The 21,233-nt window shown below is 35.0% G+C and overlaps 2 protein-coding genes across 2 annotated transcripts; one reads left to right on the top strand and one right to left on the bottom strand.

The window, feature by feature from the left end:
- Positions 1-6,104: 6,104 nt before the first annotated feature.
- Positions 6,105-8,482, top strand: LOC132171472 (uncharacterized). The gene is made up of 6 exons (XM_059582791.1): positions 6,105-6,246; positions 6,350-6,397; positions 6,730-6,790; positions 6,905-7,036; positions 7,635-7,802; positions 7,900-8,482. The coding sequence occupies exons 1-6, from the start codon at positions 6,170-6,172 to the stop codon at positions 8,011-8,013; spliced, it is 600 nt and encodes a 199-aa protein (XP_059438774.1). The 5' UTR covers positions 6,105-6,169; the 3' UTR covers positions 8,014-8,482.
- Positions 8,483-8,982: 500 nt separating this feature from the next.
- On the bottom strand, positions 8,983-21,096 carry LOC132170923 (protein translocase subunit SecA, chloroplastic). The gene is made up of 20 exons (XM_059582082.1): positions 20,489-21,096; positions 20,126-20,198; positions 19,519-19,725; positions 17,708-17,810; positions 17,400-17,580; positions 15,944-16,162; positions 14,953-15,066; positions 14,748-14,861; positions 12,959-13,126; positions 12,535-12,710; positions 11,877-11,943; positions 11,595-11,741; positions 11,326-11,421; positions 11,174-11,242; positions 10,910-11,011; positions 10,556-10,807; positions 10,358-10,425; positions 9,919-10,036; positions 9,477-9,716; positions 8,983-9,383 (listed from the first exon to the last, which is right to left on the bottom strand). Exons 1-20 carry the CDS (start codon positions 20,888-20,890, stop codon positions 9,243-9,245), a joined length of 3,057 nt encoding a protein of 1,018 aa, XP_059438065.1. The 5' UTR covers positions 20,891-21,096; the 3' UTR covers positions 8,983-9,242.
- Between the last annotated feature and the right edge of the window lie 137 nt (positions 21,097-21,233).

Below are 21,233 nucleotides of genomic sequence, written 5' to 3'. Positions count from 1 at the left end.
AAATTTTTAAAATCACTTATATGGTTCAATCCCGCTTAAAACAAATCCAAAGCATAATTTAATATTCATGCAATACTTACATAACCCACCTTCTTAATATAAAACTTACCTTTCTCCATGTCAACTTTTGTGTGCAATGAACTAAGACTAGTGCACAACCCTAGTTACTATTGCTGATTTGACCCAAACAGGTAAAAAAATAAAAAATAAAAAAAGTTTATGAACCCTTAGACTTTCTCCTATTTAACAAACTTTTTTTTTTTTTAATAAATGAATAGCAATTATTTTAATTCAATGTGTTCATACTCATAGCCAAATTTGGTTTTCCTCCCCAAACTACACATCTCATCTTTTTGTCTCTATATGATATGTAAAATGTTTTTAAGCACTATGATTCTTAGTATGCCATTTGGGAAAGAAAAGATGGCATATTATTATGTTGAAAAGGTCAAAAAAGAAAGGATAAAGGAAAAGGAAAAGGAAAGACAAGGCCAACCTCCATCCTAGTACTAAACAAGAGTGCTTTAAACCAAAATTGCACTTAACATCTAACTTAAAGAATCTGAATGCACTAGTAAGAAAAGCAGTCATACTCACATGTAATTAAAGTGCAATAACGTTGTTCTTAATAAGAGATTTCGGATCTGTTTGGGATTGCGGTTTCAATAAGTGCGATTTTAAAAATAGTATTTTTGAAATTGCTACTTTTTAAGATCGCAAATGTGTTTGGTAAAACATATTAAAAAGTGTTTTTTTTTATTAAATATTTATTATGCGAATTCATGATATTAGTTTCAATTCACACTTTTTCAAATAAGCACCTCTTAGCCTACTTATTGAAACCATAGATTTTTTTTCATATTTTAAATTAAATGTTTTTTAAATCGCAATGCCAAACACCTTATGTTTTGCAATATCTTTTAAAAACATAAATTATTTTTGTAAAATCGCAATTTCAAACGCACCCGAATCATATGAAAGTTTACTTGAGTTTGAATAATCTAATCTTACTTTGTTTAGACTGTTCAAATAGGTAAGATGCGAACATACCTATTACACGAAATTTCTTGTATATGGTTTTATTGTGCATAAATTCATACTAACAGCCAATTGAAGCAATTAAGAAAAAATGTCTAAAAAGATGGGGACAAGGGGAGATACAAAGGAAGTGACATCGTAATCTGTAGCCTTGTTAAAGAAAAGGTAGGGTTTCCAAAGTCGGGTATCCAATGCACCGTTAACCAGAACATGGTGTGTATACTATAAAGAAGAATATGACTTCCAACATCATATTTGACGACCATGCTATCCAGGACAAAACACACCTGTGCTTTGTCTAATAAGGCCCAAATTATTAGTGATTTACCAAATCTCGCTAGATTTAGACTTGCATAATTGCATTTTGTCTCATTCATGCAGGGAAGAGAATAAGAGCCACAAAAAAATAAATAAATAAATAAATAAAAAATAAGCTGTCTATATCCTGGCCGCCACCCTCAACGACTAGGTGGGGTGGTTGGAACCATGCAATATGGTTGTTGCAATTACTGGGTGATTATGACCACCTTTGATGGTTCGGCCGGGAAAGAGACTTAGCAATTTTTTGTTATGGGCTGCTTATATGAAAGTGGTCGGGTGATCAGCTACCGATAAAAGAGGCTGAACACGTATTAGTATAAGAAACAACCTACCAGAATATAACGGAAGTGTCTCTTAACATTTATTTTGTTTGATGCTGAATGAGGATGTTGATAAGGGCATTTTGGAAGTAACATTCATTGTATTTTTGTCAGGACCTGCCTGAATGAAGATAAAACAAAAAAGAGGAAAACGCACTAGTGGTAGCGTGGGGGGCAGACTTGCTACAATGATCAAACTTAAAATGGCTATGTTTTACAAATATACTTTCACAAAATTAATTAAACCGTAATGTGCTCTCAACTTTTCCCCCCTCTGGTTTGTGTCAAATCATTAGTATTTTACTTGCAACCTTGGATACCCTTCTCCCACTACATAAAAAAGCGATACATACACCAACTATATAAAAAAGCGATACATACACCAACTATGTGACCGAGCGGAGACCTTCTGTAGGTAGAATCCCGTTTTACATTTCATTAAAGATTGGTTGAAACTGTCGTGAAATAATTATGAAATAATTTTTTTTTTTTTTTGGGTAGGATGTATCAATTATCAAAGATTGAATTGTTGCTTTAGTAATGAGGAACCAGACATGTCTGATAAAGAAGCATGAGACCAACATGGACCATACTGCACACATCAAACATACCAACATTATTACTTGTCCTTAGCATATTAATAATACTCGATAATAGAATGGAAGTATCACCCCCACCAACTTAGTTTGCTTCTCTTTAGCAAACTAATAATAGAAATTCAAATAATTTAAAAAATATTTAGGAAATAAAAACATATTCATGAAATGATCCCCCCCAACCATCTTTTTCCATCTCTCCCATGGATTTGGTTTTTGTGTTGTCATTTACTGGAGAAGGGGCAGACTACAGACTAGAGTACTGGTAATTGGAGTGGCCTTTTTATTTGTCTCTTCCAAATTTGTTCGTACGCTAATTATTGAACAAATTCATTAAAGCTGGGCTCGACCACCTTTAATATTAATTTCCTTCATTGATTGATGCTATATTTTTTTTATTGAGGTGGTGGCCTCCTGACTTTATGTAGGGGCAATCTATTTCTCCTCCATATGTCAATTGTATATAAACATAAATATAGTTGTTAATTAATGCTTAATTTAGGTTTTTTTATTGCTTTTTTTTTTTTGTTTCTTAACAAGGTACACCTATGGAATTTTAACATATTTTAATTTATATGGATTAAACCAAAATTAAGAGTCTTACGTTTTAATTCATCTCAATAGTCTTCAAGGGGTAGCTCAATCGCCAGTAAACTATGTCTTATAAAGTGGAGGTCACTAGTTTGAATCTCTTTTCCTCTTTTCTTTGTGTAAACATGTTAAAATATATGTGTAAACATGTTAAAATATATATATATATATATATATATATATATATATATATTATTTGTGTGATTTACTTGAATTTTCAGGCATTTTTTTATTTTTTATTTTTTAAGCAAAAGAATACAAAATTTTATTTAATTGTTGTGAAGCAAATGAACAAAAAGGCTTCCAAAACATGAAAGAGATAACTTTTTTTTTTTGTTTTTTGTATGTCCACGCAAGACGGGGATGGAGATTCTAACTAGTAACCTTCACTTCATTAGGCATGGTCCCAGCCTATTGAACTACCTCTTATAAATACATAAAAGAGATTACTTTTTTAAAAAAAAAAAACAATGAAAAATATAACTAAACATGAAATGATTTTAATTTACTAGATTGCATTAAATGTTGAATGAAATATTGTTCAATTTTTTGAGTTTTATTTGTATTGAAACATAACAGGTATCAGAGATTAACCCCGACTCATCATCCTATGCACCCAACAATGGAGTAGTAAAACCTAACCGAAAATGAAATAGGAATACTCCTTATTGAAATAAACAACTGCTTGTTAATGATAATTTCATTTGAAAAAACACATCTAGCTACGAAGCAAATTAAGCACTCCACAGTCTCCACTATTAAAAAAAAAAAAAAAACAAAACAACTGGATCATCCGACGGCTGCCACTACTCCTTAATCAAAACTTATTTCAAGGTTCAATGTGTTAGATATTCTCATGGTGTGCTTTAAGAGCATCTCCGGCACTAAGAGGTATTCTACCTAATCAAAAACCACAATTTTTTATTTTAGCTACTCATTTTTTAATACCAACTCCAACAAATTCTTTATTTTATTAAATATTATTTTTTTAATCCTTTTTTTTTTTTCCCGATTTGCGACCGCTTTTGCATTATCTTGTAAATCACAATAGAATTAATTCACGCAACATACCTGCGTGTTATTTTTTATTTTTTTTTTTTTATTTTTAGTTTGTCAATTATATGCATGCTATTCAATTTTTTTTTTTTTTTTTTTTGAGTTTTTAGTGATTCAAAAGACTTGAATTTGTATCATAAATTCATGAACAGAGAAGAGAGAACGTTGAGAGAGGGAGAGTAGAGAGAAGAGAGAAGAGAGAGAAATGTTGAGAGAGGGAGAGAAGAGAGGAGAGAGAAGAGAGAGAAACGTTGAGGGAGAGAGAGAAGAGAGAGAAAATAATGTGAAAATAATATTATATTCAACAATATAGAAAACCCTAGCAAAGCTTAAGGAAGTGCCGCACAGCTGAAGGGGAGGGGTTTCTCCCCCTCCTCTCTTTCCCCCTCTCTTTTCTTGATCTGTTCCCCCCTCTCTTCCCCGATCTGTGTTTCTTTTCTTTTTTGTGTTTGTTTTTGGATTTCGCTTTCTTTTCCCTGTTGCTGTTCTTTGTTTGCTTGTTTATTTTTTCTTGCTAGGTGTTTGTTTGGGCACACTTTGTGGGTGCCTCTCATGGGGGATTCACTCAAACTTCCCCCCAATTTCTTTAAGTGCCTAGCCAATCTCCTCCGCGTTAGCTTTGCCGTTTACTGTCTTCTGTTGGGTCTTTTCACGCGTCTCCACCGCGATGTGCTTCCAACGCCATCTACGCACCGGTTTCCGGCAAGCACACGATCAGCTTTTCTTCTGGCTGCTGTCATCCGCCTAGTGTGCTCCTATTTTTAAATTTTTAGTTGTATTGCTTTGATTTTCCCTGTATTTTTTTTGTTTTTCTTGCTGCTTGTAATAAGGTCATGTCCTCTTTCTTGATCTCCTTGCTTGTTATTTTGGTCCAGACCCCTGGGGTTGTGGATGTGAACGATATCCTGGCTTTCGGGTTCAGGAGGATGTGTGTCGGCATGGGGTCCTTTTGATCCCAGGGTTGAGGAATAAGTGCTACCTATGCATTAGTTTGTGTTTGCCTAGCACATATCTGTTATTCCAACTGAAGATTAGTTATAGGTTAGCGGATGTTTGGTGTCTTTGATGTGTAATCTTTTAGTTAGGACTTTGATCTTTTAGTTTCGGTTAGGATCTTTCAGAACATTATGTTCTGTGATTGTAAGAGTTTTAATGCTCTTGATTCATCTATTAATGAGATAAGAATGATTTTCCTTCAAAAAAAAAAAACAATATAGTGTACTACAATGAATAGCAATATGAAGTTATTCACTGTAGTAGTTAAGGTATAATAGTTAATATGAAGCTATTATGTTTGAGTAAAAAAAGGGACAAAAATAATTAAATGTAACTAATATCTCCCTTTTAGCTATACTACTGAAGATGCTGTAAATTGATATTATTTTTAAAAATTGAGGGAGAGAAATAATGGTCAATTTCTTTTTGATCTTTTAATAAAATAATTATTTATTTAGAATCAAGTGAAGACTTAAAATACACATAGCATTCCTTATATATATATATATATATATATATAGTATTGGAGAAAGTGGTGATGAATTGGGACCACTTGTTTTGTTGATATATATAATATGAACGTCCCTAATTTTCCGTAGTTTTTAAAGTTTTCAATGAAGTGCAATCGTCATGTTAATCTCCTTGTTTGGATGTTTACTTCCACTAAACCTCCCTGCCAAAAACTGCGGGGACCCAGACTCCCATGCCCTTGACTTGTGTGCCGCTTCACTTTTTCTAGATTAATCCACTTGCGTCAAAATGAAGGTCCGAGAGACCACGAAATTCAATCACAATTTACAAACAAAGAATAAACGCAATAAGCAATAATTTAGGAGTAATGCTAGAGATCGTCCTTTTTATTCTCTTAAAGTTGATATAACTTTTAAAATTATTATTTAATCAAAATTTAAGTATGATTCATCTAAAATTTAATGGTGATTTTAAAAACCACATCAACTTTAAAAAAATAAAAAAATAATCCCTAATATTACTCATAATCTACTGTCACAGCCAAACTAAAAAAAAAAAAAAAAAAAAAAAGGCCTTAAGAAACCTAATCAAAGTCAGTTAGAAATTGGATGATCACAAGTCTCATGGTGGGTGGGCCCAATGTCTAAACTATTTGTGCAATGAAACCCAATGGGCTTCAAATAGACCGACCTTGGACACTCGGACCCCTATACGGTAAATAATTCATTGGAGCTTTTCGTCAACCGCTTAGCGCGCAAAGCAAAGATCGAAGGAGCAACCATGCGAAGCAGAAAGAAAGCTTCGAAAAACCACTTAGATATCTCAAAAGCAAGCTCTGCTCCCCCTCAAGAGCAAGGGTGCGTCCCTTTTGCCTAATGGGTTTTCTTTCTATTGCTCAGTTCTTTCCCTGTTTGTGTCTTTGGATTGGATTTTCACACTTGTGGGGGTTGATTTATGTAGTTGCTACGAAGGGGAACGTCTTGCTCGTCTGCTCAAATTGATTCAGAGGTAAAAATTCAATCCTTTTTTTCTTTTTGGGAATTTGATTTGTTCTGGGTGTCGTGTTTGATTATACTCTTTCTCATGAATAACTACTTTCGGTCACCCAACTACTGAAAATTTATGTGCCCTTTTCTTTTTATTCAAACTTTTTATAATTTTATATTTTTGATTCATGGTTATTTTTTATTCGAAAAGTTGTCTATTGGGTCGGCCTCCTAATGTTGTTCTTCTTCAGTCAGGCTGTATCAAATTTATCTTGATGAACTTGCTATTCTCGTTTACTCTGAACTTAGATTCTCATTCACTGGGTATTGTTATTAATGTCTTTGTCTGAACAGGGAGATAGAGTCAGCAAGACTCTTGGATGGAAACTCCTTACCTGAAAAGCTATGGTTTAAGGTTTTCTTTCTTATGTTTCGATTTTCTCTTTCGTGTTACGGTCATTCTTTTACATTCATAGTTTTTCCCATCGAAGAAAGTCTATACCTGATCCATGTGTGTTTCTCTTTTTAGCAACGGTTCTCAATTGGAGTCAACGATGTCACTCGCGTCCTTGAACGCATGGCACCGTGTGCTCAAGTGGGAAGCTCTCCTCAGCCCTCTTCAATCAGCGCCAATCTCAAAGCGCCTTCAGTTCAGCTTCAGGTTAGTTGTGTTCTTCTTCTCCTGAGCAGTTCGGCTTCAAATTAGTCACCTCTTGTTGGAGCTTCACATGTCAATGATGTCATGGAATCCCATATCGAGTGATAACAATATGATTGGTTAATGTAATTGAATTCAAACTCGTATGCTTCAGTTTTTGGGTTAAAATAGTATCTCAATATATTATATCAAAGTTCCATTTCAAGACTAGAAGGTGTTGTCTTCCCAGCTTCTTTTTTTTTTTTTTTTTTTTAATATATTTTCTTTATAATTTCATGGGTGAATCTCTTCAATTTGTCTGGGAACTCTGCTGTAGTAGCAATCAGTCTTCATGCTTTTCTCAAAAATGTCGTACATTCACTTGCCAATGCATATTTTTGTTCCATAGTGTGAAAAAAGAACTTTATTGCAGGAGAAAAAGGTTAAGTAATGGAAATGTGATGAACAATATACTTCATTTTCAGCTGATATTGGTGGCTAAATCTTGACGCATATATTCTAAGAATGTATTGATTATCTTCATTTAGTTATCTTTGTAGTTCACCAAACTTGTGCATTTTTTTGCCCAACAAATATAATGCATCTCATTTTGAATTTGTAGGCTGTACTGTTAGCTTCTGATTGCAACCCTCGGTGGCTGACAAAGCATCTTCCAAGCTTGGCCTCATCAAGGAGGGTTCCACTGATTTTTGTCAAAGACAAGAAGGGAGGTTCTTTAAGGTTAGGTGAACTTGTTAGGCTCAAGACAGCAATTGCTATAGGAGTAAAGGTAAGGATTTCACTTGCTACACGATAAATATCTCATTATTATATTACTAGATACCTTGTTAAAATTATATATTTTACATATCTCGCACTAAATACAGGCTAAAGGAAATGCCATTAATCAACTTTTGGAGAAAATTCTTGATGGTGATGAGATAAATCGTGGAGCCAATTGCATGAACACAATTGCAATGCCTGATGCACCATGTCAGTGAGATGTAAGATTGATAGACATGATGCAAGTAATATGAAGCCATGGCAGGAAGGGAGAAGAACCGTCAGTCAGAAACTCACAAATTTTGTTGGTCATGTGAGTTTATAGTTTCTTTCAAGACACTGGAAGATCGTGAATGGCTAATTTCTACAATAATGAGCTTGTCTACATGCCTCAAGGAGTATTTCAAGACTCCTTTGGGGCAAAGTTTATTTTATGAGTCCTAAGGATGTACTTAAGGTCTTGCATTTCACCACCGTTCATGAAATGTTTTAAATCTTTTTAGATATTTGTTATCACTGTTCTGTAGTCTTGGATATGGATCTATCAATGAGTCAATAGTGTGGGTCCAGATGTCCAGGCATGCAATTTGGGCAGGAGTTTGTGTGTGTGATGAATCTCCAAATTGATATGCTTTTGTATAGAAGGTTGTTATATATGTCACTGGTAGCAAGATGGTTAAAATGTCATATACATGAGAATTTTTACAATCTTTTATGCAAGAAATAAGCATTCACAAGACTAGTGTTTAGCATGTTGTTTCATTCAGATGATAACATTCTAATACTTATTGCATATTAAGCTTCACCCAACTTTCATTTTTTATTCTTTATTACTTGCATGATCTTACATTAGGTCTCTTATTTCTGCTTTTTAGTCACTTTCAATATTATAATTAAATAAATAATCCTATGAACTAATTACAATGCTTATATAGTAAAATGCTTTAAAAGAAACTATGAGAACTTCTCAAAAAATAAAAAATGAAAATTATTCATCAAGTGTATGTGCATCTTCTATACCCAAATGTCGTATGAAACATTTACACTTAATATACACATAAAAGATACATATCAGAATAGTTTTAAAAAAGAGTAAATTTGTATTATAAGAAATATGAATAGATCATATATGGTAAGATACTAATAACTATACCCTGATCCCACTACGAGAAATCTAAAACTCTACATGAAAAATCCAAGTGCTATTCTAAAACCAGGTAGATTTACAATATTCATTGTGTTATACAATATCTCTATTGTTATAGATATACATTTTACTCATTTATTCAAAAAAATTGCTAAGAACAATTAATTACAAGCGCTTACGTAGTATTTAAGAGAATGAAATAAAGCTTTTTTAGCTTTTTTACACTCGTTCCTCAGGAGAGCTAGTGATGTAGGCGCCTTCACAATTACTGTCTAAATTGCTGAAGATCCCGTTCTGACCTTAAACGCTAGCTTGGGGCCCGGATACTGATGAGGAAGACTTGCCCGCAATAACCGGATCAGGATTATTTTTACTCCTACCAAGTTTGCCTTTTTCATTTTGTGTTTCTTGCTGGTCCTTCTTTACTAGCACTGGTTGAAACTGACAAATATAAAACCTAAGTTAAAAACAGAACAAGTAGGTATATTTAAGCATCATGCTGCGATTAAAATCCATGTTGGATTTAGCACAAACCTGATATATTGAGTATATAACATTTCTTCTTATTTGTGCCATCATCTCCAAGAAGAGATTATAGCCTTCTAGTTTATACTCAATAAGTGGATCTCGCTGTGCATACCCACGTAAACCCACAGCTTGCTGAACAAACTTAATTGCTTGCAGGTGTTCTTTCCACAGACGATCAATGTTACTCAAAATTAAGAACCTCTCAGCTTCTTTCATTAAGCCTGGTGCTTGTTTCTCCACAATATCCTAAAACAGTATTCAGGGGAAAAAACAGATTAGGTAGGGAAAGAAAGAAAACAAAGAAGGATAATTAAACCACATACTTGACATTTATAAGAAAGAAAAAAAAAAAACAAGCATGTATTTCAATGTAACATAATTCATTCCTGGCTTGTATGTGATAGAAATACTGATACTCTTGTGTAATAAACTAGAGTCGGATACTGACCCTCTTCTGAAAATATGCTTCCCGGCCTCGAAGACGAAGGTAATCCTGCAATTCCTCATAGCTAGAACACTTGCTCCTCAGCAAATCTGTGGTCAGATCATCCAAAAGATAGCAATACCTAAACAAACAGCAACATGCTTGTCAACAAAATAATTTTGCAGGGCCAAAGTAAAACAAGGAGATCCGGCAGACTTTATCGGGTAAAATGAAGATCATTCAAGTAACCATCATTAAGGAAGAAAGTAGTGCTCAATTTCAAAGATCATCCATATTGCAGATTTTCGAAACCAAAATCTCCAAGACACTTCTATCAGAAACCAAAAGCTGCAAAACACAACACTACCAAGAATTGGACAAGAAATGCAGAATGCTTCTTCAGCCATCCTATAGAATTCAAGTCAATTTTGAACCAACAAACACAATCAATGGTGCCTCTTACTGTTGAAGTTTTGCAATGAGCTTTTCCAAATCCCAGCTTTCCTTTGGGGCATCCATGCCAATATTTGCCTATTCATTACAAAATTACAATAATATATTACTCCACATACATGTTGATTGTACTGGACCTTTTTTTTTTTGGGGGGGGGGGCGGCGGGGATGGGAGAAAACCCAAAATTTGAACAGCTTAGACACATACCTGTAAGATATCATCCATTGTCAACTCAGCAAATTCAATAACAAGAGATTGGAGATCGTTAGATTCGAGGGCTCGCCTTCTCTCCGTATATACACGATCTCTTTGACTGTTTAGAACTTCATCATACTCAAATAACTGCTTCCGAATATCAAAAAAGTAATTCTCCACTTTCCGCTGAGCTTCATCTAGAGCTTTGGTCAGCATCTTGGACTCGATAGGTAGGTCTTCAACTCTAAAAGCTCTCATTAAACCCTAAAAATTGAGAAATCCAGAATCTTTTTACCAACTATATCCAAAAATTTCATTAGCAACTATCCTAATGCAACTGCTTACCAAGAAACAACCATATCAAACCTGAATTCGGTCTCCACCAAAAATCCGAAAGATGTTATCTTCAAGACTTAAGAAGAAGCGCGAACTTCCAGGATCGCCTTGCCGACCAGTTCGACCACGGAGCTGTATGTATAGACATTGCAAGTTCAATTTCTGTCATGTTCTAGAGAAGTATTCTGAGGTCAAGATTATGTAGGGAGAAAGATGAAAAAAATTCAAATAAAAAAGTGGGGGAAGAGCCCTGAGTAGATGGAAGATACTAAAACAATTTGACAAAACTTTAACCTGATTGTCAATTCGGCGAGATTCATGGCGTTCTGTTCCCACCACATGAAGTCCACCAGCTGATACAACCTACGGATGTGGAGATATAAAAATTGCAATCAACACTAGCGAACAGAAGCAACTTGGTTTTACTTTTGGAGATCAAGACTAACCTTCTTCCTTTCTTCCTCTGTATAGACCTTATATTCCTTAACTATTTCTAGAAAGGCATACCGCAGCTTGGCAATGACTTCATCCTGAGCAGGCGCCTATAAATGTGAAGATACAAAATTTACTTTCGGGCATTATAACAACAGGATAATTACTAGCTAATAACATGGTAACAAATTTCCCGAAACACGGGAAGAAATATCTCATACTGCAAAATTTTCTGTTAATGTTAAACTGCAAAAGAAAAATTAGAAGCTTCAAAGAAGTTCACCTTTTCGCAAGAATAAGATAAACGGTCCTCAGCTTCGAGCTCGCTTAAAGATCTCTGACCCCATGTCTTAACAGCTAATTGTACAGCCTCCTCAGCTAACTTGGCATTTTCACTCGATAATTTGCATGGGAATAAATTGTCATTCACCTAGAAAATTATATAACACTGAGTTCCAGGATAATGGCAATGTTATTGAAAACAGCAACCTTTCTGAAAACCAAATTTCCATGCTAATGTGAATGACAAATACGTGTACCATTAGAACAAAACCAAAAATCACACCTTCCATGTCTTCTTTGGAGGAGGTTTCTTCACAGATGCAAAAACTCCTTCAATTGGCTTAACAACTCTGCAATAATATTGTACTAAAGAGAATGTAATGCATTTCTTAAGAAACTTAAACACAGCTGATTGCTTTAAACTGACACCTCTTTCAGTTCTATAATATAACAAGCTACATTTCACACATGCAAAGAAAACTAGCACAGGCTTAGGAGAACCCATAGGTGCTCTTTCCCATATAATGTTATAGATGTGACAAATGCCCCTTGATAGTGGGAAGCATTGTGCAAACTATGCATAAGGCACATGCAGTGTTAAGGGCTTAATCCCTCTTAATGAGGTGTTTGTTAATATTCACAAAGAAAACTAACAGTGTGAAAACAAAGTCATATAAATTATATAATTTTTTTTTTGTACGTATATGAATATAAATTATATAAATGAGAACAGTATAACACCAGTTGACTCCAGATGCTTGGAAAAATATTTTACACATCAAATTCATGTTTAGGCAGTTATGCAGCTGAATACTTCTATCAAAAATTTCAGAGAAAAAGTGGAGCTAAGCAATTTAACCACCAGGAGGCTGATCAGAAGGCTCATATTAGGTAAAAAAACTTCAGGAACAAAGGCAATTATGAAGAAGGTCAGATGATACCTTGGCATAAGCATCTCACGTAGCTTCAACCTTGCCATAAATTCTGCATTACCACCAAGGATTATATCTGTCCCACGACCTGCCATATTGGTAGCAATTGTCACAGCCCCTAGACGACCGCTCTGTGCTACAATTTCTGCTTCCCTTTCTACATTCTCTGGTTTTGCATTAAGAACCTTCAAAATACATAAATCAATTAAACATTTCCACATAGACAACACCTGAAACAATTTTAGGTTTATTCTCCATCTTTTGAAAGGAGTAGTGGTTGATTTATTAGCAGCCAAAAGTACACATCAGCACGGAAAATGGTCACAAGTAAAACACTTAATATCACACTTGGTTGTTCATTGTATAGTTCATTTGCATGTCACATTCTCCCAATTTATATAGCTTTTATCCTTAAAGACGAAAGATACCTCACCTCATGAGGAATTCCAGCTTCTTGCAACTGTTCTGACAATAGATCACTCTGTTCGACGCTAGTTGTGCCAACAAGCACAGGGCGGCCTGTCTTGTGCATTCTAGAAATCTCTACCACAACAGCCCGCCATTTTCCTGTAGTTGCTCTGAAAACTACATCAGACTCATCCTGAAATAAATTAAAGAGATTTTAAGGAAATTGGCAGACTTCAAATATTTAAATAAGTTCCATACCATCAATGGAACTCACATATATAGGCTTAAAAAAGGTTTCTAGATTTAAATAATTTAAAATGAAAACTAAGAAAAAGTAAATTCCCCCTCCTCCTAGGGAAATCTATTTATTTAATCATTTACATTAAAAAAAAAAATCTAATAATAAATTCTTCTTTGTTTTACACACTCCACATTCAGGTAATTAGGTTACGCAATCAGCGTTGCAATGATAATAACCACCAGTACTGCAGATATGTTACACATGGATGGTGTTAGAATTAGGGGTGGCAATTTGTATTCGCATATCGGATTCGGGCCTTGTCGAAAAGTGAATACAAGACTATATAGGTCAACCCTAATCCAACCTATTTAACTAAATGGGTCAAACCCCTTAACTATAACCTGCTAATTTCCTGTTTGGTTCGTATCGGGTTCCTAGGTCGTATTAAAAGTTGCCAGCTCTAGTGTTGTATATCGAGTCGAGTCGTGGATATAAGACTATATAAGTCAACCATAACCTGACCCATTTAATTAAACGGGTCTTACCCCTCAATCCTAATCCGCTAATTTTGTGTTGGGTTCGTATTGGGTTTGCAAGTTGTGTCAAAAATTGCCAACCTTAGTTAGGATATAGGATTTCTATATTGGGTTTATCTTTTCCTTATTAGATTATTTCTCAATTATGTGTTTATGTAATCAAATCCTAGTCTTATTTGTATTCTCTCCACCCACCCCATTTCCCCTAAAAATAGGAGTCATTTGAATTGTAAAGATATTAAGTGAATAAGAGCACAATGTAGCCCTTAGGAAAATTCCTAGCGGTGGTCGTAGGCGTGTAACACCGGACCACCCCAAATTCCTTTATGTTCATTTTCTCTTCACTTCTGCTATTTTCTCTCATTTTACATTTCAATGCAAACTTTCCATGGTATCAAAGACTAGAATTGATCACTAAAGGGCAATTTTTGTTTTTCGTTCTCTCTTTGTTTCAGTCCTTCGATAGCTCATCTTCTCTTCGTTTGGTCATAAGGAGAGCAAAAGTGCCGCACTTTTTTCTTTTTCTTTTTTTCTCTAGATTGAAACCAACCACTGTCACGATGTTCTCCCAAGTCAAAAAACGTTGTGTAGTGTTGTCTTTGTTGGTGTTGCTGTCTCGATCGGTAGCTTAACTTATGCCATTGTTTTTGGCTTAAAAAAAACAATTCCTTTTATTTCCAAACTCAAGCTTCCACCTTGAGGTTGAGGAGGGATGTTCAAACATAGGATTTCTTTATTGGATTTATATTTTCCTTATTAGATTATTTCTTGTTCATGTGTGATTGTAATCAAATCCCTTACCTTGTATTATCTCCCCCTAACCCCATTTTCCCTATAAATAGAAACTATTTGTATTGTTAACAAATCAAGTGAATACGAGCACAGTGTAGCCCTTGGGGCAATTCATAGTGGTGGACGTAGGCGTCTAACACTAAACCACCCCAAATTTCTTTGTAAACCTCTTTCTCTCCGCTTCCGCTATTTTCTCCTATTTTACATTTCATCAAAAACTTTAGAGATGGCTTGCTGGAAGATACCTTTCTTATCATAGGCTTGTTTGTAGGTACAATTGTAACTTTCAGCTTGTATATGCTCTCAAATTCAGTACTTTCAGTTGCTGCAGTGCCAGTCATTCCACAAAGTTTAGGGAACTGCCAACAATGCAAGGAAAAAGGCATTAGGAAATCAGAGAGAATAAATTGCCACAGGCTTAAGCTAATACTGAGACTAAGAAGCTCCAACCTGGAGAAAGAAGTTCTGGTAGCTAATTGATGCCAGAGTTACAGTCTCATTTTGTATGGGTAAACCTTCTTTTGCTTCAACTGCCTGGTGAAGCCCATCACTCCACCGCCTCCCCTAACAGAAAAGACAAGTAATAGACATTATGTTGTGCCTTGAGAGATCAACAGCTTCCTTTTTACCCTTGTTTTTCATATCCTAGAGATTCTGTGCATGTAATCCTGGTCATGGAAATTATAATGACAGCAGAATACTATAAGTTGAAGAAATTCATTAAGCGACTGCCACATGCTGTGTTTGAGGACTACTGCTACCCACACACACAATCAAGTGAACCTTATATATACACTGAATTCTGAGTACAGAAATTTGTTAAACTCTTAACCTAAATCTGGCAAATTTCGTCAGTAAAACAAAAGGGAAAATAGTGTTATTTCCAATTATACATAGGTCAACAGCTATTACAAATTCAGAATTACAATAGAAGGATATGAATAAGTGATCCTCTGCAGGAAGGACCAATTCATGATTAAGGGTTAGCTTTATTGCATGAATAAGCTTTTGCTAAGATTGGGAAAAAATGATGTTAAACATGTAGACATAGAAAGTTTTAGGAATTTGCGGAAACAACTGCTTAGCCCTTATTATTCTGACAAAAATAAGCCAATCTATGCTGTGTCTGCTGAGGGCTTTGTAGCTTCATATTCATATTCCTATAATCTGCCACATTGGGTTACAGAGAGATTACTACTTTCCCTGAGAAGTTGTGTGTTTATTTGTCTGAATAAGTTAGGGAATCAAACTTGATGTTAAAATTCAGTTTTTTTCAGAAAGGGCAACATAACTTCCAGTTGAAAGTTGTTTCCTTTTCTCTGGTAAATGGGTAAATGAAAGGAACTAATGCACTCAACAATATACAAATCATACAGCTCGCCAAAAAATTTCCTCATGCTAAAATTTTCTTGTGAGATACAGATCCTAGATGAAGATTCACCTGCATGACTCGACCAGTAAACTCATCCACAATTAGAACTTCCTTGCCACGGATAATATAGTTCACATCTCTAAGAAATAATTCTTTCGCTTTTATTGCATTCAGAACAAATGATGCCCACTGTTCTCGAGGATCATATAAATCCTTTACATCCAGAATTGCTTCAGCATCCTCATAACCCTGTTCCATTAGTAGAACCGTCTTCTGCTTCTCATCAACCTGCAACAACAACCTCAGTAAGAAAAAGAACTTTGAAAAATTATCCTACGCTAATCCACAATGAATCTACTTCTGATTACTAGGAATGGAACAAGTTTTCCTCATAAATGGAACAATTTTTTATGTCTAATGATCTAGGGGCAATGCTATAGTCAAAGCCCACAGGTTTGGGCCCAACCAATAGCGACCAAACCCTAAGAAGTGTAATAATACTGCTTTCACTGATAACTGAACCAATATATTTATTCTACGTGTGTTACTTTTGAGAGCAGTTGAGCCCAATAATCAATCTGTTTTCAAAGTATTTCATAGCGAACCATCACAGGATCAACAACAAATGGGTGATGTAATTAATTTATTGAGCTACATTAATGAAAATGAACACTAGACAGAGTTGACTGAATGGAAATGATGATGTAGCAAATTCTTATAATCCAGGACAAAAGTACTCTAAGGACAAATCAAATTATATAGGTACATATTATTAATACATAAATCAGAACTACATGCTTTTCCAAAATATAATAATATCCTCCTCCTAATACTTCCTTTTCACATTTCCTCGCATAACTAAAATCCTTATTCAAACACACTTCTTTCAACAACAGCCATTTTTATTTCTTCCCAAAAGGAAAACTTTATTTACTACAATTTTATTCCTTTTCTGTATTATGATAAAAACAAGTCTTATCCCCACAATCCATCATATTTTCCAACAATATCAGTTGCATACTTGCATAGGTCCATGTTCTACATCAAATTATGTACACACTCAACAGCATGTTTGGAACATGGACAGGCATTACAGAGCTATCTGTGACGGTCAAAAGGCACAGTTCCTCTTAAGAAGTCGAGCAACCCAAGAACTGGTTACTGTATGAAACTGAACAATGTAAATAAAATTCAATAAAAAATAATAATAATGCCCCATAAAACTACGTTTTGCACAGCCAAAATCAATCTAAAAGGAAAAAAAGAAAAAAAAAAAAAAAAAAAAAAAAAAAAAAGTAGGCCATTCTATTAGCTTTTGCAGTGTAATAAGCAAAATAATAAAAGGAGAAAATTAGTAATACAAATCCGGCCATTCAGCAACAGCATAGAATTAATTTATATTGAAGGATTCAAGAAATTATTCGAATGTATTATTTATGGATCCAATGGAATTCGTTAAGTTCAGAAAGAATCCCTGTCAAACATATAAATTTTATCAGTCAAAAAATGTGCTTCACAGTCTTACAGTGTAATGTATATCCCTTTCAAAGGCTGCGGCTATCTTTGCAGCTTTATAATACCGATCGCTAGGTTTTTCTGCAGGTCCAGATATGATGAGAGGAGTTCTAGCTTCATCAATAAGGATGGAATCAACCTCATCAATTACACAGTAATTGAAACTCCTCAAAACAAGCTCCTCAACACTCTGTAAATTGTCAGAAAATTCCTTCAGCTAAGGTAAAAATGGAAATCAGGAAGCTCTTGAATGGATTGCAATTCATGCAATGAAGTAATAATCATATAAAACAGCACATAAAGCAAAAATTACTTTCCGTGGCAAGGTTGTCTCTCAAAAAATCAAAACCAAGCTCACTATTGGTCACATATGTGATGTCACATAAGTAATTTTCCCTTCTTTGTTCACTTGTCATATTCTCTGCCACACATACAGCCAGTTGTTAGATTATATTGAAAAGCTAAATTGACAAGCCAATGTGTAGAAGCAATACCCAGTGACTATTAAAAAACAAACCAAACCCCCCAGATAAGAAGATAACAGCAGAATGCAAATCAATACAGTTCAACCAAATCAATAAGAAACAGACAACAAGTAAATCAGAATGAAAACTTGAAAGCCACAAGTATTTTAACAGACAAAAAGAAAATATATAATTAAGCGGTAAAAGGTCATTGACTAAACAAATTTTTTTGATAAGTGAAAAGAGTAGAAGAATGAAAACTAAACAAATAGATTTATACAAAAGATACAATCAATCATTGATGTCAATTAAATGGAGAAAAAGAAGAAAGGCAGATAACAGAATCAAGAGAAAATTGATTTTTAAACCAGACTCATAAATTCATTAGCATGTTGCATTTCACACTTTCCATTCATATGAGGTGCTTGAAAATAAAATTAAGTTAGCCAGATAAATTTTAAGAGGAAGGAAAGATATAAAATAAAGTAAGAAGTAGGTATATATCTAGTTGCCAATTGTCAAGTTAATCCCAACTCCTGACTATTTTTGGTTAACAATATTAAATACAAACAAGATCAAAAGGGCATGGAAGGGAACACAAGCTCTGACAGACACAAAAGCAGAATGGGTTAGGAAAGAGTTCAAACCCTTAATTGAGGTAAGATTAGCGCAGAAGAACAATAAACAAAGGGAAAATGACAAAGAGTAGAATACCAATTTCTCATTTCATTTGGAAGATCCACCTGCAGTTTAACTACTTTGTGGAGGACTTGATAGAAATAGAAAATAATAATAATAATAATAATAAGTTTTACTGGGGGCAAAATAGATTAAGTCAAAGATTAATGAAAACTAACAAGAGTACGTGGTTATCAAGTTTCTTCTAAACTATGAATTCAGCCAGATGAACATTGATTAACTTCCTTCAAGTGTATCTTCTGAAGCACCTATCCACCTCCTCCCCTTTGGTAAGCTGAAGGAATCACTTTTAAAGATAGCCCAGCACAAGATTATCAATCAAGGCCATAATCACGATCCGAAGTCTATCCATCAAACCATTAAGTTGCCCTTCCTCTCTGGATGCTGTGGCAAACACATGTACAACTTCCCTTTTTTTCCTTTCACAAACTATACATCACTTAATATTGATGAAAATTGCATAGCAGCCAACTAAGTAACCGTCCCCAAATTTCCACCAAGTGAAACAAATTTCAAGGGCAAAGTGGCTCATACATGATCTAAATCAAGAGCATATGTGACTAGCTAGTCTGAACCATTATTGGAGCATGCTGCTAAACCCAAAAATCGAAAGTGACTCTAGCAATGAATTAGTTTGTGGAGAGAGAGAGTTCTTCACTGGATCCGGTATGGTTTTCAAAAGAATTTGGTGATCTAATTCTTGAACTATTAACTACCATGTTAGTAAAACACACAACCAATCAAAATTAGACTTTTAGAATCTGGAAGAGTCAGGCACAAAGCACTTGAACAATTAAACACAGAAGCTTTAAAATGATCAATCTCCGAAAGATTACATCTAAGTATCCATCCATCTAAATACAAAGCAATTGTAATACATTTTTTTTTTTTTTTGATAAGTAATTGTAATAAATATTAAAGGATACAAAACATGGAGTATAACAAATATAAAAGAATGAGACATACGTTGGATTAGGCCAACCTTCAATCCAAGAAAACGGGGAACTTGACCAACCCACTCACAATCTCGTCGAGCAAGATAATCATTGACAGTAACAACATGCACTCCTTTTCCAGTTAATGCATTTAGATAAGCTGGTAAAATAGCAACAAGGGTCTTTCCTTCTCCAGTCCTCATTTCAGCTATTTCTCCCTTATGAAGAACCATGCCACCTACATGAACAAAGCTTATTAAACATAAATTGGCCAGTTATGACTACAAAAACACAAACTTAACCTAGGGATGTTAGACACACGTGTTGAGCCCTAACACGGACTCCAGGTGAAGAACACAACAAACCCAGAAATTCTAGATAGGCAAGCAAATCAATATTATGTATTGGTGCTATTCTGCATAGACAATGCAAAACGTGTTTTATGTGCATTGAAAAGCTCTAAGAACCATAAGAAAATATTATGAAACATGCAAATCAACATATATACGTAAGTTTTTGGCACACTAGTGATGTAAACAAAGCTCCAACTTGCTTGTGACTGACCCATGGTTTCAAATGAGGTAAGCACACCAGTGTCATAACAACAGCTGTTCACCTATCATACATAAACAGTTTACCTATCAGTTGGACGTCGAAAGGACGAAGGCCTAGAACCCGCTTTGAAGCCTCTCTGACAACAGCAAATGCTTCCTGCAACGTACGTGCTTTTGGTTGGTTATAATCGAAAGCAACAACGATATCAGCCATAATTGGGCAAACAAAGAATTGTGAAAAGAAAAAAAATTGATGCAAGCAAAAGTCCGTGATTCCTTCATTCAGACACAATTAACCTTTTGAGAAATTGATGGTGAGGGACTACACAGACTACACTTGAATTACGATTTCTGATATTCAATAACTAAACAACTTCTGAAAACACAAGAAAAGCCAATATTATCCCAGAAACAAATAAGAATAGGGGTTTACTACTAAAAACTTACAGGTAAAAGGGAATCTAAAGATTCACCCTGCTTGGCTCGCTCTTTCAACAATGGAGTCTTGTCCCTCAGCTCCGAATCCGACAATGCGGACATCTCAGCTTCCAATCCATTGATGACTCCCACAACTGAAGCGTACTGCTGCCTAGTGGACTCCCCAGTGTCATTCCCTTTAAATATCCCACCTAAAAGCCCCCCCAACGAAGCCATTGCACGCATCCGCCTGGTCCTACTACCTCCCACTTTCGATGTTTTCGCTCCTATATCAAACATTTGAAGGTATTTTGAGGACCCCACGTAGGAGATTTGGCGGTAATCTTTGTGGGCATGAAGGAATTTGGAAGAGAAAGGTGAAACAGAGGGGTAGTGCTTCACTAAAGGTGATTGACAGAGTGGTGACGCCATTTTTAGCAAAAACTAAGATATGGTTCTGAGTGGGTTTAGCCTAAGACAAGGATTTATTAAAACAACGAGTAAAGAAATTGTAGCGAAAGGTCCTGTTAAATTCGAAATTGCTGGTACTCTCTTTCATGCTCTGTTTCTGATCATTACAGTCTACAGAGGAGCTCCGTTTCAGTTTGTCAAGTCTCCAGAGAACTATGCGAAAGAGAGAAGAGCGGATAAGGTACAGATGGACTAAGGAGCACCTCCCTTTATAGGGCTAGTTGAAAAGACGACACAAAGATCGAAGATGCAGATTATTTGTAATTAAATATAATTTTATATTATAATAAGGGTTAAATACTAA

This window comes from Corylus avellana, chromosome ca2 (genome assembly GCF_901000735.1).
Source record: "Corylus avellana chromosome ca2, CavTom2PMs-1.0".
Taxonomy (NCBI): Eukaryota; Viridiplantae; Streptophyta; class Magnoliopsida; order Fagales; family Betulaceae; genus Corylus; species Corylus avellana.
This window is presented reverse-complemented; position numbering and strand designations above follow the sequence as displayed.

Excerpts from the sequence above, each read along its gene's own strand:
- LOC132171472 (XM_059582791.1), top strand. The coding sequence starts at position 6,170 with ATGCGAAGCAGAAAGAAAGCTTCGAAAAACCACTTAGATATCTCAAAA. Across the intron at positions 6,247-6,349 it reads GCTCCCCCTCAAGAGCAAGG|TTGCTACGAAGGGGAACGTC; the intron begins GTGCGTCCCTTT and ends TGATTTATGTAG. Across the intron at positions 7,037-7,634 it reads CGCCTTCAGTTCAGCTTCAG|GCTGTACTGTTAGCTTCTGA; the intron begins GTTAGTTGTGTT and ends TTGAATTTGTAG.
- LOC132170923 (XM_059582082.1), bottom strand. The coding sequence starts at position 20,890 with ATGGCGTCACCACTCTGTCAATCACCTTTAGTGAAGCACTACCCCTCT. Across the intron at positions 11,243-11,325 it reads CAGAGGAAGAAAGGAAGAAG|GTTGTATCAGCTGGTGGACT; the intron begins GTTAGTCTTGAT and ends CCACATCCGTAG. Across the intron at positions 9,384-9,476 it reads TTATATACTCAATATATCAG|TTTCAACCAGTGCTAGTAAA; the intron begins GTTTGTGCTAAA and ends TATATTTGTCAG.